This window comes from Anneissia japonica, unplaced genomic scaffold (genome assembly GCF_011630105.1).
Source record: "Anneissia japonica isolate Jap-2015-1 unplaced genomic scaffold, ASM1163010v1 scaffold376_len1572418_cov194, whole genome shotgun sequence".
NCBI lineage: Eukaryota > Metazoa > Echinodermata > Crinoidea > Comatulida > Comatulidae > Anneissia > Anneissia japonica.
The window spans coordinates 493,188-512,469 of NW_022741166.1; the positions used below are offsets into that span (position 1 = coordinate 493,188).

At 34.9% G+C, this 19,282-nt stretch overlaps 1 protein-coding gene across 6 annotated transcripts in view; it reads right to left on the minus strand.

Annotated features, from left to right (window-relative positions):
* Positions 1-953: 953 nt before the first annotated feature.
* The window catches only part of LOC117118618, a 20,288-nt gene continuing 1,959 nt past the window's right edge, over positions 954-19,282 (minus strand). The window contains exons 1-14 of one of the 6 annotated variants that reach the window (XM_033263258.1): positions 18,306-18,440; positions 15,498-15,547; positions 14,733-14,758; positions 13,489-13,664; positions 12,440-12,673; positions 11,583-11,819; positions 9,939-10,175; positions 9,500-9,736; positions 9,007-9,048; positions 8,348-8,479; positions 7,236-7,526; positions 6,750-7,088; positions 6,257-6,499; positions 954-2,421 (exon numbers count right to left, since the gene is read on the minus strand). In XM_033263258.1, coding sequence (XP_033119149.1) covers positions 1,946-2,421; positions 6,257-6,499; positions 6,750-7,088; positions 7,236-7,526; positions 8,348-8,479; positions 9,007-9,048; positions 9,500-9,736; positions 9,939-10,175; positions 11,583-11,819; positions 12,440-12,673; positions 13,489-13,664; positions 14,733-14,758; positions 15,498-15,547; positions 18,306-18,354 — 2,769 coding nt within the window. In that variant the 5' untranslated portion in view covers positions 18,355-18,440 and the 3' untranslated portion in view covers positions 954-1,945. Of the gene's footprint in view, positions 2,422-6,256; positions 6,500-6,749; positions 7,089-7,235; positions 7,527-8,347; positions 8,480-9,006; positions 9,049-9,499; positions 9,737-9,938; positions 10,176-10,864; positions 11,102-11,582; positions 11,820-12,439; positions 12,674-13,488; positions 13,665-14,732; positions 14,759-15,497; positions 15,548-18,305; positions 18,441-19,282 lie in introns of those variants that run through there. The other 5 variants (XM_033263256.1, XM_033263257.1, XM_033263261.1 and 2 more) reach the window with 5 other exon arrangements.

A 19,282-nucleotide genomic window follows, 5' to 3' on the forward strand; every position in this document is an offset into this window, starting at 1 on the left:
GTGTATGTATACCCGTTTTCTGAGGACCTGAGGGGTCCTATATTTCAGTCAGTTCTGTCAGTATGCTATGCATATCAAAAGTAATGCAATATTATTGTTGTATATTCTGAGACACCTTTCTATTTATATTTAATTTTAATAAAATATTTTGAGTTGTAAATGCCATTGCAACATTCCTAGCATTACTGTATCTTGTTTTGTGTCCATGCACACTCACACAAATGCAGCTTTCCCTCCAATTCGAGACCTGAAAATGTGGGGTGGTCTCGGGGTTTGGTCTCCGGCTTTGGTCTCCACATAGAAGGTTTGTGTTAAAAGATTGAAGATTGTTACCTGGTTCTTTTGAAAATGTGGTCTCGAATTGGAGGGTGCACTGTACACACAAGTTACATATCAAGGGCTTCGGTTATTTAAGACAAGCATGCATCAATTCACATATCCAAATATGCATGTAATCTAGGAAAAACATGCTCTGCTTTGTGTTAGTTAGTTCTTGTACATCCATTCTTTACGAAGTTCAGTTATTTTCTTTATCAGGTACTGCAGTCAATTACATGCACATATACTATGGGTGTAGATGTGTGGATATATCACTAATGGCACTAAATTAGTTCCGCTAAAGTGGATTATAAAAATTTGAAGGACTATTGAGGTTTCGTTTGAATTCAATTTTTGCACTACCTGGCTGAAACCAGCCTATGGGTGCAGATGTGTAGATACAGCCCCGTCGGCCGCAAATTAGTTCCGCTAAATGTGTGATATAAGTTTAAATGATCATTGAGGTTCCATTCGAATTTGGGTTCAGTTTTCACGCCCCCTGGCCGAAACCAGCCTACGCCATTGAGAGAAGCATACCAAAAATACTAAAATTAAGCAGTTAAGCTGTCACGACAACCACAATCTTGAAAATGATGCAACAAATCAAATGTCTAATACAAAAAATATCACAGAAATATATACTAATACTTTTATTACCAAAGGTAGAATGACAAACACAGACATTTTAAAAGAAAATTGATGTATCATTATTATTACTATAAACATTAAAATCATATTAATATATTATCAACTGCATATATTATTATATAATAATGTACTGTAGTACTTTTACACTAAGGCAAATACAAATTCTACAATAGCACACTACTTAGGACAATGTTAACTGCATTTATCATATAATAATCATATTAATGCCATTAATAATATTAAATAATGATATAATATAAAAAATGTATGTACAAAATAAATAGAAACTAGAGATACTATGTTCAATAGAACATGAACCCAGTCATTTTTCAGGATTTGACCCAGATGACCCCTGTGACCTCTGACCTCAAACTGTGAATACCCATTTCTTAGGAGTCTAATGCAATCGGTCCAATTTTTTTGTCACTATGATAATTTTCACCTTAATGACCCTTGTGAATTTTGACCTTTGACCTTGATTGACATTAAGAGCATATTAGAACATATTTACAATGTCCTAATGTAGCCAGGACAAGACTGTGCTATGTTATGGAGGGGGGGGGGGGTTATTCCCCTGCTGCTTGGATCCCCCAAGCCAACTGGTATAGTCACTCACACATTTCAAATTTCTCAGATTGGTAACTATGTTGTGAACACCCTATAAATGGGAGGTGGCACCGGTCCTATTGACCAACTTTTAATAAAATCGGTCCAGTAGTTTGCCACAAAGTAGCCTTTTAAAATGTTGCCAGAAAGAAAGAAGAAACTGCTCAGAAAGAACCGAGTCAGCCTGCTGCTGACTGGGTAAGAAAATGCTCAGAAACTGAACCCAGTCAGCCTGCTGCTGACTGGGTAACAAATGTATTGGTTAATATCTACAATTAAAATGAAAACAAATTTGTTAAAATATTTTTCATATTTATAGCAATTAACACATTAATATAATACAAAATATTACAAATCCATAATTGATACATAATTACATTGATTCTTGATGACATTTTAATTGATTTTCAATGTAAGTATCATCATGTATCTTTGAATGGAAGTACAATTGTTGACAATAATCACACTTATGTGTTTTTTCAATAAGTTGGTAAAATCTATTAAGATTTTCCTTGTCTGCTGTGAGGAGAGGCTCAGACTCATCGCCCATCACATACCCATTCTGCTGCTGATTCTCCGCTATAAACAGTTCCAAAAACTTGTCAACATTCATATCTAAACAATATGTTCTCCTGTTTTGGATCAAGCCTTGAAATATAGTCTTGTAATTGTATAATCTTGAGTCATGTTTTAGATCAGCAACTGATTTATCGAACTTCAGGGCTTTAGCCAATCGCTCTACAAACAATTCTATTTTCCTCATTCCTGTTATCAAGGTATCCGCATCATCTGAACATCTGTCAAATACGTCTAATATGTTTTCTTCACATTTACCTGGACGCTGTTTAGCTAAAAAACAAAACACACTTTATAACAAATTTATAAACTATTGACATTGACACATCAACTTCATATATTTTATTTATCTCTCCTATTTATTGGTTTATGTGACAGGTTATTGACTTGCACATAATAATAGCTTCAACCCCTTCCCCTGGAAATTTGCCTAGCTACTGCACCCACACTTAAGCCCAGCACTGACTGGAGGTGGTATAGTATACAAATATTGACTGCAATGGACAATTGATGAAATCAATTGCCCATGAGGTCGCCACATCACCAAGTGGCTATAGATTTCACCGTTCCCCGAATCTAGAGCAAGTAATATTTGTTTTATATACCTCAAACATAGATTAACTACAAGACTTCAAAAAGTAATGAAAATAGTACACACCAATTAGGCCTAGGTAATCTGGGGCGGATCCATAATTTTTTGAAACGGGTGGAAAAAGATTTTCTGAATAGTTAAGTGGGTAGCGCTTGTAGTAGTGTAGGGTTCCCAGTAAGGGTACGAGGCGAAGCGTTTTTACACATACTCTAAATGCCTACTTTCACGTTCGGGCGTATTTAAATGTATTCTTACTCATGCATGTTAGCACGAAGTTGATGTACGAGATTTCAACAAAATATAACGTGATTTAAACAAAATATAATACCAATACAGGCCTACTTATTATTGTTATTGCTATCAATATTATTATCATCATTGTTATCACTAATTAATACAAAAAAAAATTGATGAAAATTTTTATAAGCTTTTTATTAATCCATCTGTACAAACACAGACCTTTAAGATAAACTAATAACATTCTGGTCCATCAATGAGTAGATACAATTTACATACAGAACAGTAGCCAGGCTTGGTAGGACCGATATAATGGTATAAATGTAAAAGCTTAAGATCCCCTTTTAGAATTTCATAAATAACTGTTATTTCTGGTAACAAAATTAATATGATTTTATATTCAGTACATTTTTCAATAATTATTACTGGTAAAAAAACCTGAAGATTTAAGATTTAATTTTAGATTTATACTACAGAATCTAGCAAATTTTAGAAGGCGAGTTGAATGGCCGAGCGGTTAGCAAGGATGCCGCAACCTACTTTACAGCTATAATATTGGCGCTGGTTCGAACGGCACGCTCACCTATGCTTCTGGTGGTAGAACAACTCTTCTTAGATAAGGACTATAAAATGAGGCCAGTGTACACAATGGCTCGTGTGCACTATAAAGTCCTTCGAGACTGGAGTAGGGGATTCCCCCCCTTGGTGAACTGGTACAGGCAGCTCGTGGTGGTGGATGATGAGATTTGCTGGTACCGGATAGACACGAAGGGACCTTTAGGTGACAAGACAGTCATTTATTGAATTCCTAGTCCATGCTTTGAGCGCTTTGCATAAAACTAGGAGATGGAAGGTCATTTTGGTAGTGCCCATAGATCTTTTGTAAGTTTATATCTAGTTTCGTAAGATTGAGTGGAAGTAGCCCAAATACATGGCTGTAGACGCATGTTCAAAAAACTTTTCACTAAGCACATTCAACAGATGGTCAATGAAAGGTACGAATATTGCAGACCTCCAATATTCCAATGGGCTATCTGCATCTACATTACTACGTAGCGTTAGGTGACAACATCTTCTTGGTATGCCAATGCTCTCCCCTGTTAGTGTGTTCATACATTCCATCTTTTCAAACATCTCTTTAAATTCTCTCTCTGCATTCTTTCTAATATCAGCAAACTCGTCTCTTATCAAAGAAATCTCTTCATAAGTTGTCACAATATCCAATGCCAAACATTGAAGAAGCGTGCTCAAAGCCTTAAGATATCCAGAACAAAATAAGGCCACGTGAAAGGCTGCAATAAATTTTGACGACGTAATATTTGTCAAAATTCCACACAGAACTTTCAGTTTTTTCTTACTGTTACCTTCAATTGCCTTCTCAATACTTTCTTCAAAATGCCTCTGTCTCTTTGGGGAGTATTTGAGAAAAATAGCTGCTTTTTGAATGTCTAAAATTATACAGTGTACTTCTGGTATGTTGCATGCTTTGCAGAGTGCCAGGTTTAGTTGGTGGCTAGTGGAAGGAAAATAAGGGGCTCCTCAAATGCCCGGCCATATTCCCTGCTCCAATTATCCAACTTGCAAAGCAATTCCACAATTTTGTCACAAATTGCTTGGCCTGTTACGTTTTTAGTCATTAAACTTGATTAGTTTCTCCTATACCTTGTTGTCTTTGACGAAATATCACGCTAAGTTGTTCCAAATTGGAAACATCTGTTAATTCATCAGCTTCAATTCCAAAGAAGACAGATCGTCCTATGTCATTTGTAATCTTCATTTAAATGTACCGGTATTCCAAAATACATTCCAGCATATGATATCATTTTGAAAAGTTTTCGAAATATAAGTGGCATTTCTGTGACACGTTTGTAAATGATGACTTAATACATCATCAACTGACTCTATTCTAAGATTCAAGAGGGCCTTGAAATTACCTTGATTTTCGTTGGTAATTAAGTTCTTTCCATCATCCCAATGATGACGAAGCACAACCCCTTGTTGTCCACACAGGATCAGGCACTTGATGATAGAAGAACATTTTCACTTATCCGTTTCTTCATTTCCAGATCGAGAGCTTCATGAATTACTGGCTGTTTTTTGTTCAAAACATCAAGAAAGAAGCTGAATAATCCTTCCGACTTTATATGATAATTGGTATCGCGATGTTTCAAAACATCACTGAGAGCATCTATAGGGAATGTCAATAAGCAGCTTTGCTTGACCATCGCATGGAAAGAGTATGCAGGCAAGACAGTGAAGTCCAATATGCCAGAAAGGGGAATTTCTCTAACCAATCCATCTTGCAGAAGCGTTCGTACGTACCACATTTTCTACTTCTATCTTTGTAAACCCTCGCAGGAAAATCATAGGAAACATTTGGCGTTCTAGATTTAATGATTTTCTCTTTAATATTGCATTCTGGTACTTTATTACAACTAAATCTACAGATTTCATAAGCAAGTGGCTTATTATTATCCGCAATGTACTTGCTTCTGGGTGATCATCTGGCAACTGCTCATCGACTGTAACATTAATATTTACATGATCATGATAACTAAAATACAGAATTATTTCTCTTTGAAAATACTGTATATGAATAAGAACAATATAATAAATCAATGATGATGATGATGATGAATATCACGATGACATCATATTATTATGATGATTATGTTGACAGTGGTGGTGGTGATAATGCTAATAATAACTATGATGATGTAAATAATAATCTGATTATACAGGTACAATATTCCTAGAATTTATAAACACTAGAGTGAAGACCTATCAGATATGGAATATGTATGATAAATCTAGGATGTATATAAATGTGTTTAAAATTACTAACCTGACACTTTCCTGACAAAGAAATTACTTTTCAGCGCTTAGTTCTAGATTGATGAGACATTTTGTGTATTTATTTTGTATATGTATTGGTTTTTTTTGTTGTTTTTTTAATGCATTGAAATTTTTAAAAATGTAGCTGCAAAATGGGGGTGGGGGGAGGTAAATTTTCCCCGTTTGGATCCACCCCTGGCAATTACTTCCTAGGCCTAGACGATCAAAGGGCAAATCTCTCTCGCATATCCTTTACTGTAGGTGCCCCTCATAAATTACATACTGTAGCAACCCGGCCTAGAGATTGCACATTGCGCGGCAGGGCAAAAAAGTACTATCCTATAAGATAATAGTACTTTCTATTATCCGCTTCTTAACCAATCATATACCTAGAATCTATGTATGCGGTATATAATATAGTATCATATTGAGTACAGTACTTACTTTCTTCAGATGTTGTAAATATAGTGCGCTGTCCATGATAAAAAGGCTTTCCGTTGCAAATTGCACCATATGTCAATGTATATGATGTAGACTGTTGCAAGTTTTCAATTGTTAATATGCAATTGTCAGTGGTTGTTGATGTGCCACAGCACATAACCGCTATTAGTTTACAATCAGGTTCCAACTCGTTGAAGACAACAGTTACCTTACTCGATCCATCTTCTGAATCTTTTATGGAAACAACTAAAAAATAACACCCAGAAAACAAGTACGAATTAAAATAGCAAGAAACTGTCTGACAACTTAACTTTTTGTCAGGCTTAATTGAATAATAAAAGAAATAAATATGCTGTAATAGAATAAAATTAATAGCAGCAAACAACAACTAGCAATAAAAATAATGACAATCCATATAGAGACCTTTGATTATATATATTTTTTTGCAATATTAAAAACTACATATAAACCACTGTTGCTACAATATTATACTAACTTTTTGTTTCAACACGGCCAAGATCATATGGGTCCTTTACTGTAACTAGTAGTTTTTGTGTTCTAAACTCCACAAAAACCTGATATTGGTGTCCTGGTATCAGGTCATTAAAGGTGTTCTCTGTAATCCCACTACTGGCATCTATCTTCTGTTCAGAATAGTGGTCACCAGTATTGTATTTACTGCAGGGTTTGTCCGGTTCATTACATTTAACTCCTTTGAGAACTAGCCACACATTATTGCAGGTCAGGTGTTCTTTTGCGTACTGAAGCTTTACTCTCACTGAGTTGTAAGTAATATCAACAAATTCACATTTACCAAATATCTCACTGAGATTTCCTACAAATAAAAATGAATGAATCAATATTAGGAATACACAATCATAAATTTATATTAATATCACACATCATCACCTATTATTATCATCATCCTAATCATCATAATCATCAACATCAGCATAATCATGAAAACAAGAATTGGACTTACTATGTGTTTTTAACTGTAAACTATCTTGTTCCTGGGTGCCATCATTTGAATGGTATGTAAGTTTAAATATAACTACTTCATTCGGAGTCAAGTCAGTGACTATCATGATCTCACTAAAATCTCCTTTCTCAATTGTCTTTGTAGTATGCCCATTCTTATCTTTCCAGGAAATGTCTACTTTTGTTAAGTCATCTTTTTTCGATAATAAATCAGCGAAGCTAAAATCAGCAAAGGTAGCTCCTTTATTTTTAATCAAATCTTTGTCCATGTTTATAAGACACGTGTCAGTAGCTACAAAAGGGGATAAAACAACCGAAGTCAAGCTTGTGGATAGACATTAGAGCCACATCATACAGTACTTGATTCATTTAGTAGTAAAATTGAATCTCGAAAATGAAGTATGTATGAACACTGGCATTCCGGAAGAATGTGTGCTCTCCGCCTTATTATTAACTTTGAATGTACTGTAAGATTGAGTACCACATACAACTATGCAGATCAAGGAATTTGAAATAGTAAGGGCAGGGAGGGTGAAGACCACCTCAGGCCAGCCATGGTTGGAGTGGAGGTACAACAAATAATGTTAATACCAGTGTAAAAATTACCACATTTATAAATGAATGGTAAATTTTTAAAGGAAGAACACTAAAGAGGTTAAAAAAATTTTTAAAAGAATTTCAAGGAGTGAATGTCTGATAAACGAGAGTGTGTAAAAATACATTTCAAAAGCTATTGTTTTTCTTGAGAAGGCTGAACTCTTTTGGTATCAGTAATCATGTACTCCACTCTGTCAGTATGAATGGTCCATGGGTTAGAGAAGACATGCATTTAGAGAGGATAAAGGGGCTACATATGTTTTCTCAAAAAAAAACAAAACAGGGCAGTGGTAGGTAATGGGGTAAGTGGCAAAGGCCCTGATATTGTACAACATCAGATAGGCCTATGAACAACATGTCGTTCTATTTTTAATACTAAAATAATTTGTAATAAATGCCAGTCTTGAATAAGCACCACACTGAAGGCTAAATAAATGTTATACAAGCATGCATTATTTTGTCAATTATGGGTAGTAAATATAAATGACATGAACCATAAATATCGAGATTACTTACAAGAGTGATATGAAGCTGCAAGCTTTTGTTGACTCTTCTTATTGTGTTTAGTGCGACAGTTATAACATATAAAAGCAATGACAAGCACAGTGACAAACACAGTGGCAGGTACCAGAATACCTAAAGCAATATCTATAAGAACAAATAACGAATAGTTTTATATTTCAATAAAATGACAGGAAAGTTATTAATAGTAAAGTACTAGATGCTTTTATAGTAACTTGTACAGGTCTATGATAAATAAAGAGTGGATACTGGATTACTATTAAATAATATTAAATATTTTAAATAACAATATTAACAATTTAAATTATATAGCATAAACTATAATGAATGCTTGAGCTGGTCTTCACATAGATACTCTTGTCCTCCAATACTAGAGGAATAGGTTCAAAGCCTGTGACACTAAGAATTCTCTTCTCACAACTGAATACTCCGCCCTAAACATCCAATAGAATCACTCGCTGTTGGATAAGGCAGAACTATGTTACACCTTGCAAACCCTTCACCTGCCAATAATGACAACATGAGTTTTTTTTTTTGGCCAGTTACACCAAAAATACAAAAATCTCTGGAAAGAAAATGAAATTCTTTTATTCATTTTTATTACTCATAAAATGTTTTTGTGCAATTAGCTTATATAATCCATTATTACTCACCTCTCCTATTATTTTCACTTTTACTTTTACCTCCACTATTTTCTGTGAAAAAATGTTTAAAAAATATAAATACAATAGAGATCACACATAATTTTGTTGTTAGAGCTCTTGCGTTATTAACATACAATTCTTTTCTTCTGGTTTTTCTACAGTATGATCTACCTCCAGGGGGAAACATTGTCTGACAATAAAAGTTGGAGCCAGCTTAGTCAACAGCATGAAATACTAATTAAATAAGTACAGTAGCACCTTGTTTAGACTAAATAAATTTATTGAGTTGTCCAACAGGAAGTCTAATTATTTCCAATGGGTTCACTGGGTCCAAGTCGAAGTCCAGGGTGAAGTTCTGGTTGGGAAAAAAGGTCTAAGCTTAATGCACCTAAATAATTGTTTGATACATTAAAGCTGTCTTAAGATGTTTTAGTTTGTACTTTTGTAATTGTAATTGGGAAATGAATTAATCCCCCTACCCGCTGGGGAAAAAATACCATACCTTGAACAAGAACACTGAAGGAACAATTGTTGACATTCAACGACCTGTCACTGACTTGACAGGTCACGAGGTGAGGACCATTTTCAAGTCTAGACCCTTGAGCCGGACTACACTCAGGCTCCAATATCTCTCCTGAATTATCTCGAACTACATTTTTATAGGTGACATTGACATAATGTTTCCCAGGAATAGCTGACACAGTAACATTTGGACATTCAAGATCTGGAATCTCATTGTCTGTTGAGTTAAACAAGAAAAGTAAAAAGTAGATCTGATGTAAGCAAGACCTCCTGACATTAGAGTGTTTGAAGATGTTCATATATTTTCAGGAGCAAAATAAACAAATTAATTTAATAATATTGTTAAAATATATTTTTATAAATGTAAGAAGGGAAGGTAATTTCAAATATCTGCAATTATTTTCAAAAAGTAAATTTACCTTGGACAAAAACACTGCCAGAACAGCTGTTGTTATTCTGTGACCTGTCATTGACATCACAGATCACGGAGTGCGACCCAATTGACAGTGTAGAGCCTTGTGCCAGGCTACACTTAGGCTCTAGTGTTTCTCCTGAATTATCCCAAACAACAGGTTCATAGGTGACATTGGTATAATTTTTACCAGGAATAGTTGACACATTAACATTTGGACATTCAAGTTTAGGACTCTCATTGTCTGTTGAGTTAAAAAAAGATGAGTAAATGTAGATCTGATGTAATCAAGAGCTCTTAACAAAGTGTTTGAAGATGTTCATATATTAAAAGAGCAAAATGAAGAATTTAAAAATACTGTTAAAATATCTTGTCATAATGTAAGAAGGGACGATAATTTCTAATATCTACAATACACATTAATTTTTATATTATACTATAGATTCCATCATGTACTTATATTTCAAAAATTGTTTTATCACCTCTTTCTAGTTCTTCCAGTTTTTCCTTGTTAACTATATTCTATTGTTCTTTTGTGGTGCGGACTGGTTTCTTTAGTTTTATAGTTATATTGACAAAAGCAAATGACTGAGCTGGATTTAATTTAGATGGTTTTTGAAATTTATTTTACATTCAGTGCTCTATTTTCTTGCTGATTTTCTGGTATATCATCCAACAAAGCCATAACTAGTAAAATTAGGCTTTTTCAACCACCTGTAAGCTTGGAACTCAATGCTGACTCTCCACCTCAAACCACCAAGTGCACTCCTGAAGGCTAGCCACAGGCTGACTTTCTACAGTACATGCAGGATCTTATCAGTATGATTATCTTTACACTTTTTCAATGGACTATATATATTTTATGCCTATTATAATTTCCACAATATGCTGTAGAACACAATATAAAATCATTTTTTCAAAAAGCAAATTTACCTTGGACAAAAACACTGCCAGAACAGCTGTTGTTATTCCACGACCTGTCACTGATATCACAGCTCACAGGGTGAAGTCCAATGAAGAGTCCAGAGCCTTGTGCCAGACTACACTTAGGCTCTAGTATCTCTCCTGAATTATCCCAAACAACAGGTTCATAGGTGACATTGGTATAATTTTGACCAGGAATAGTTGACAGAGTGACATTTGGACATTCAATATTTGGATCTTCATTGTCTGTGGAGTTAAACAAAGATGAGCAAAAAATTGCATTTGATGTAGTAAGAAACAGTTACACCTGTCTCTTATACACATCTAGATGTGTATAAGAGACAGACTATATTCTATTGTTCTTCTGTGGTGCGGACTGGTTTCTTAAATTTTATAGTTACATTGACAAAGGCAAATGACTGAGCTGGTTTTAATTTAGATGGTTTTTGATATTTATTTTACATTCAGTGCTCTATTCTGGTATATCATCCAACAAAGCCATAACTGGTAAAATTAGGCTTTTTCAACCACCTGTAAGCTTGGAACTCATTGCTGACTCTCCACCTCAAATCACCAAGTGCACTCCTGAAGACTAGCCACAGGCTCACTTTCTGCAGTACATGCAGGATCTTAACAGTATGATTATCTTTACACTTTTTCAATGGACTTATATTTTATGCCTATTATATAATATAATATCATTTTTTCAAAAAGCAAATTTATTTACCTTGGACAAAAACACTGCCAGAACAGCTGTTGTTATTCCACGACCTGTCACTGACATCACAGCTCACAGGGTGAAGTCCAATTAAGAGTCCAGAGCCTTGTGTTAGATTACAATTTGGCTCTAGTGTCTCTCCTGAATTATCCCAAACAAAAGGTTCATAGGTGACATTGGTATAATTTTTACCAGGAATAGTTGACAGAGTGACATTTGGACATTCAATATTCGGATCTTCATTGTCTGTGGAATTAAACAAAGATGAGCAAAAAATTGCATTTGATGTAGTAAGAAACAGTTATTAATGTCCATTACATCTTTATATCTTTATACAGTAATAAAAATTGAATTATCCTTTCAATGGCCGAAGTACGCTGTGCATGTTGATAGTGAAAGAAAAATGATCCTAGAGCAGTTTTTTTAAAGAAGCAACAGAAGAACAATGTTCAGGTGTGAATTCCAAAGTGGTACTGCTATAAATAAAGTGAAAATAATTTATGCCTAAAATTTCTAGCCGTTGTGCAGTCACATACGACTCATGGCTGCTGCTGTTTTACAGGTATCAGAGGAGATTTCACACTGTGTACGATAGATTCTGAAACCAATGTCAACAGCAACAGAAGTATATAAAGATTACAGTAATATGTGCAAAAAACTATCTAAATTAAAAACCACCTTTTCTGTGATCCCAAATGAACAATGTCTTATATCTTTATTATTCAATTCAAGACCAATGTTGAGACCATCAAAACCCCGGTCCAAAATGTGGTCTTTAATTGGAGGGAGACCTCCAATAAATAAATGAATATATGAATAAATAAATTACGAGACTGGACTTGTAGTGTATCTAATACTATACCTACCAATAACAGAAACATTAAAATTGCAGTGAAGTATTTTCTGCGTGAAGCCATCTCTAGCTGTGCAGATGACAAGGTGTATTCCAATCTGCATGATTGTCCCTGATGAGTGGGTACATGATTCGTCTTTGATGTCGCCTTTGCTAGTGATATTATACAGAACGGATGTAGAATTCATGCCTTTATCACTGTAAACAATAACTTGGCTAGGACACTGGATGCTTGCTGTAGAAAAATCTGCAAATTAATAATGACAATATCATGATTTACAATAAAGCAAAGAATTATTATTAAATAAAGTAATACAAAATAAATATAGTAGACCCCATGTTTAAGATACCACACATTTTAAGGATGCAAATAAAGTGAAAATATTTTTAGCTCTACGGCAAACCCCTATTAAATGGTCCCCTTTAATAGTAGATTTTTTATTACTTTAAATATCATTTACTCTTTATGATATATACCAAAATACACACATTTGTAAAATATTTGACTACCATTGTATAAATAATTGTTAAGGCCATGTCTTATAGAACCAAATTAATGAAAAACATTAGCACCCATACAGTAGTTAATGTAATGTTTTACTATGTCTAGTAAATGTATATTATTTGTTCTGTGTTGATTCAATATTCATTATTTTTTTAATACATGATATTTTGAATTGAAAATATTAATTTCAATTCAATAATTTTATTTCACTTGCAAGTTCCACAACTTTACACCGGGTACACCAAGTGAAAAGGCCAAAAAGTTACACTTAGAGAATGGACTTGCGAGAAAGAAACCTAATCTCAAATCAAAACTTACTCTAATCTTAAACTATGTGTAAATCCATAGTCATTCACATGAAAATAAAATTCTGTATTTCTATAATTGTAATTTGTGCGTATGTTTTTTACTTATTATTAAGTTTTGTATGGGTCGAACCTCTCTTGTAGGAGTGTTCCTCTGTTATTAAGGAGAGAATTATTAAACCTAATCCTATAAATAAAAACAAAAAATAGCATAGTAAACACTACAAAACATGTTAACCTTTCGAATGTTACCTGAAAGCACATCTATAGCAGAATCGTAAGCAGCTCGGTTGTCAAGAAGTCCACTATCACTTTTGCACACATTCGGAAACTCATAGCATCTATCCTCCTCGTACGTATAATACCAAACCCAAGTTTTGCAATTTACACAACATTTCGGAGTATTGGATATACGGGATATATATGAACTGTAGAAAAAACACAATGCTTACTGTCAACAACTAAAAGTGTTTTTACAAAATTGAGCAATCAATATAATAGTATAATATACAACACACCCAAAGACATGCACACAGACCATTGGGAATTTTATACAGATGGAAGACCCACACTACCTCATCAACACCCTGGGTACAGAATTTTATGGTTATGGCTGGATGGCCTGGAAATGGCACACGGACACATCATGGCATAAAGTCACGACGTCGATCTGCACGCTAAAGACATATGTGTGCAAAGAGCGACAACATTTTAATAGAATTAGTAAGGGAGATTTGCAATGTTAGTACAGTTTGCACATACAGTGACAATGTTAATGCATTAACATTGCATATATAGTAACAATCTTAACACAAAATATTCAAGGAGAGATGCAATGCGACTACAAAAACATATAGAATGACAAAAGGTTAATAGTAGATTTGCAATGTGACTTCAGCTTGGTTTCCATAGAATTGTTCACCCTATCGGCAACAGTCACCGACAGTTGGCGGAAAGTTGAACCTAACCTGGTTTAACTTTGCTGATTGCGTTGCAGACAAACCAGGGTGCATTGCTGGCTGCTCTGATGCAATTGGGAAGGCATTCGTCTGCAACGCAATCGTTAAAGTTCAACCAGGTTCAACCTTCTCGACAACTGTCAGCGGCTGTCTCCGATAGGGTGAGCGATTCTACGGAAACTGAGCTTCACAGTAGCACATAGAGTGAAATTTTTAATATACAAAGACCAGAAGCAGTGGTCAGCTTCAAGGAAATGAAGAGTAAAATAAATTGCATTTGTGTAAAATCACAGTTGGGATAATTTTGAATAAAGGTATTACAGAAAAATATAGTTATTTTATCACATGAAGTAATGGTAATCACTGGGAATAAACCCGTAACACTAGGATATGAAGAAGATCACCACTGACTTATGAAGATGATCACCACTGACTGATATGAAGATGATCACCACTGACTGATATGAAGATGATCACCACTGACTGATTTTTTTCTTGAAATGAAAAATACAACTATTGTGAAAGTGTAGTGCTTACCCATGTTCACAGTCGGAATACACTACCTATTAAAAACAAAAGGATTGGATTACCGGTATATGAATTGATGGACTGGAGGAGATAAAATTGATTGTTAGGATAGACTATGTAGATGTAATGGATTGATGGATTAAAAATATAGGCGTTTAACATCACAGAGTATCAAACCTAGAGCTGGAAAAAGTGTGCAACCATGTGACACCAGCCAGATTTTAGTAGTTTTACTTGCTCCAGGCCACCACTGTTGATAGAATACATATAAGATTTGGGGGTTGGAGGAATTTCAAAAAGACATTTTATAGTCAGAGGAACAAAGGCAGTTAATCTGTGGCTTGCTACCATTGTTAAAATGTAGCATGCTACAAGTGTCTAGACTGTGGCTTTGCTGACAGTATACTGTGTAAAAGCTGTAGTTTGCTATTAACTTGCCAACAGTGCGCTGTGGCGTGCTACCACAGTGTTTAGTCTGTTGTGCTACCAGTCTTCATACTGTATACTTCTACTAGTGTTTGTGCCTTGCAATATCTAAAGCCCTGTCCAGACTACCAAAAAAAAACAAAAAAACATGTGACATGCCTAAATTTGGTCATGATGACATCACATCATGACCATATATGGGCACATCATGACTATATATGGGCATTCAACAGTTTTTTTGTCAAAGAAAATTTGGTAATCTGGACAGAGCTTAATGATTTGTATGGCATACTACCAATGTTAGACTATTGCTTGATAGTATTTCGGTTGAGTGTTAACGTTACTTACTTGGAAAATCAAGGCAAAACAAATCAATCTGTACACGACCATGGCTTCCCCTATAAATGCAACCAATAAAAAATACATTTTGGTCTTGAATGAAATAAATCGAGTCTCAACAGTAATACATAATGCTAGATTCAGTGATCATACAACTAGTAGATGATAGAATATGGTCTAGACTATTGTGTTTAATCGATCAAGATGCTGTCTCTTATACACATCTAGATGTGTATAAGAGACAGATAATATACAACACACCCAAAGACATGCACACAGACCATTGGGAATTTTATACAGATGGAAGACCCACACTACCTCATCAACACCCTGGGTACAGAATTTTATGGTTATGGCTGGATGGCCTGGAAATGGCACACGGACACATCATGGCATAAAGTCACGACGTCGATCTGCACGCTAAAGACATATGTGTGCAAAGAGCGACAACATTTTAATAGAGATTCACCATTGTTATGTTCTGCTTGACTGATCAGACCCAGATGAAGCGATTGCTGAGACAGATTTGGCTTGGCGTATGCAGTACAGTATTAGGATGGGAAAACTAGGTCTATTTTTTTTTTTGTCGGACTGCCTGACGAGCTTTGGCCGATGTGGAAGCCTGATCAGAACAATAGAGGTGGGTTAAGCTCCCTCCACTGGCACCGCCCCCGGTTCGGTTTTTCTGTCACTGTTCTTTTCTTTACTATTTATTATTTAAGTTTTTCATATATTTTGTTTGTTTATTTATCTTTATCAATGCTGTAGCCAGTTATTGGGACAGTTGGGACAGTCCCACATACTTTTGCTAATGGTTCCACAAAGAATGGGTCCACATTTTTTTTAAATGGGTCCAAATTATGCAATTTTATACATAAATTGGGTCTACTTTTTCAAAAATGGGTCCAGTTTTCTCATATTTAGCCTAAAATGGGTAAAATTTTAAGAAACTAGGTCCAGATTTTTCATATTTTTGCGTAAATTGGGTAAACTTTTAAGAAAATTGCTCCAAATTGTTTGAATTGATATTGTCCCACGGTTTGAAAATCATGGCTACGGCATTGCCAGTAGGCCTAGAAATCTGTGCATGCATTTAAAAAATATGGACTAATTTTCATGCAAATTTTGCAGAAATTTAGGCCTTGAGCTACAGTATGTCAAAAGTCCAACTCAGACAGTCATACGATGCTACTCGACAGGAACAGAATTTAGGTTGTGGTGTTTAATATTATTCTAGTTTTCTATATGATGTGACTGCCCCAGACACAGGACTATTGCATTAGTGTTTAACTCAAGTACACAGACCCAATGCGTCAACAAATCGTGTTGGGCTGTGTCATACCTATCTCAGTTGGCTTTTATGCTGCGTTCCAGTGCACCTGTGATCAAAATGAATACAGCCCATCAACATTGGTAATATAACAACATGAACTGCATTCCAAATCTACATGAAAATATGCTAATACATGCAAAAATTATTGTCATTTACATACACCAACTTCAGATGCGCGATAAATTCATAATGTACAGCCTTTCACTCCTACTGTTCTTACTAAATTTAAGAATTATACACATTTCATAATATTAATTCAACCTATATGAAATACATGTTTACAGTTTTGTAGTATAATGGCTTCTATATTGCTAAAATATGACGTAGTTATTTACAGCTTCATCTTAAGTACCGCTTCAAAACCACGACCAGGCAAGTTGTGATTACCGGTTGGCTGAGCACTGGAACACATTTTACGACTTGTGAAGGCATGATCAAGGGTGCACTGGAATGCAGCATAAATATAATGGACTATGCCCTAATTAAGAAATCTGCTCATCTAGTTTCCATGCAAATTTCTGGCAAATTTTATTTAAGTTTTTTGATGAATCCCTGTGCAAATAAAATACATTCCTTTACAGTGTGGTACTATGCACTGAAGTTAAATAGCTTAAAAAACAAAACAAAGGTATTATAATTATAATAGGGTCTAGATCTCTTACTAGTAGGCCACCCCACGCCACCCCCTCCATCCTGCTACTAAGGGTGTAGGACCGTTTCCGCCGCAAACAAGTTCGATTTTACCTCAAAAACCATATTCTTACACAAGCTGTAGCGAAAGCAAGACACAGTTTAACTTTAATTTCCTTAATTACTTTCTGGATGTTAAATACATTACGGTGGTTTCGCGACCGAAACAGTTAGCATCTCATGGGCCTGATTGTATGTCACCCTCCTAATGCCCGGCCTGGGCCAAGACCTAGATCATTGTTGTATATTTGTTGATGTTTGATAATGATGATACCGAAATACATAAAATAAATATTTTTAATTTATAAATGTTAATAATACCTGTATGTTAATTAAATTTAGAACGCAATAATGAATCGGAATGGAAGTGGACCCGCTAGTCCACACTTGCTGACTGTCACTAGGCCTATGCTAGGCTAGCTACACAGTAGTAGGCCTAGCTAGCTAGGCCTAAATAAGTAAGTTGGTCCCCATTGTTTGGAAATGGGCCCGATCGTCTGTCACCCCTAGACAAGACCTAACTAGGGCGTAGGACCTAGACTCATCAAGCAACACATAATCTACAAAACCCACCCTCTAGGCTGGGTCTAACCTAGGCCCTAGGAATATTACAGTACTATGCACTACCTATGCCTAACCACTTCCTTCGGCAGCGGCTATTCACCAAGCTGGTCAGAAACCTATGAAGAAAACTAGGCTCTAGGACAGGCCTAGCCAAGGCAGTAGGTATTCAGCCTTTATTATTTCCTTTTCCCAACCCCTTGTTAGATTATTTTTAAGCTCATTTTCTGTACCTTGTAAGCAGAATTTTGACAATAACAATGATACGACTATTTTCTCCATGATACGACGTACTAACTGCAAGAACTAATAGTACTGTATTTATTTATTTGATAGCTTCCTGATCTTTTGTACACCTTTTTCGGCTGAGGCTATCGGTGTGCGTGTGCTATCAGTGCCAAAAAAAAGCTGCTGTTTTCTATCGGCACTGCCGCAGTGCCAAAAAGCTGCTGTTTTCTATCGGCACTGCCGCAGTGCCAAAAAGCTGCTGTTTTCTATCGGCACTGCCACAGTGCGAAAAAGCTGTTATTTTCTATCGGCATTATTGCCGCAGTGCGAAAAAAGCTCCGATTTTCTATCGGCACTGCCGCAGTGCCAAAACACTGCAGTTTTCTATCGGCACTGCCACTCGAAAAGTTGCTGTTTAATTATCAAATGTATGTTTTTATCTATGACTATGGTATCAATAATTGGTTAGGTCTAGCCTAGCCTATAATATTGTTAACATTATATTATATATGTTTTACAATTATATTATATTTATTTCTAATTATTAAATATATACATAGCATATATCCAGGCCCATACATAAAACAAAAAATAAAACAACAAAAATTTAAAATAAAATAGTAGTAGTAATAATAATAATAATAATATAATAATAACAGTGCTCGAAATGAATAAAAATTGTTTAATTAATGAGATGAATCAGCATATATTAAATCAACTTGCGTCTATGCAAAACCTGGTTTTTTTTTTAAATAAAGGTGTTATCTATTTTATTCAGCTGTTTTAAAAAATAATCTTATAAATTATAAGTTTATTTTCTATGATAATTTTATTCACATAATTCATATTTTCAATGTTAGTATGGTTGATAAATAATACATAAAATAATAATAATAATAATAATAATAATAATAATAATAACAATAATAATGAAGGTGCTCGAATAATGCTTTAATAAAGAATTAATAATACTTCAATAATA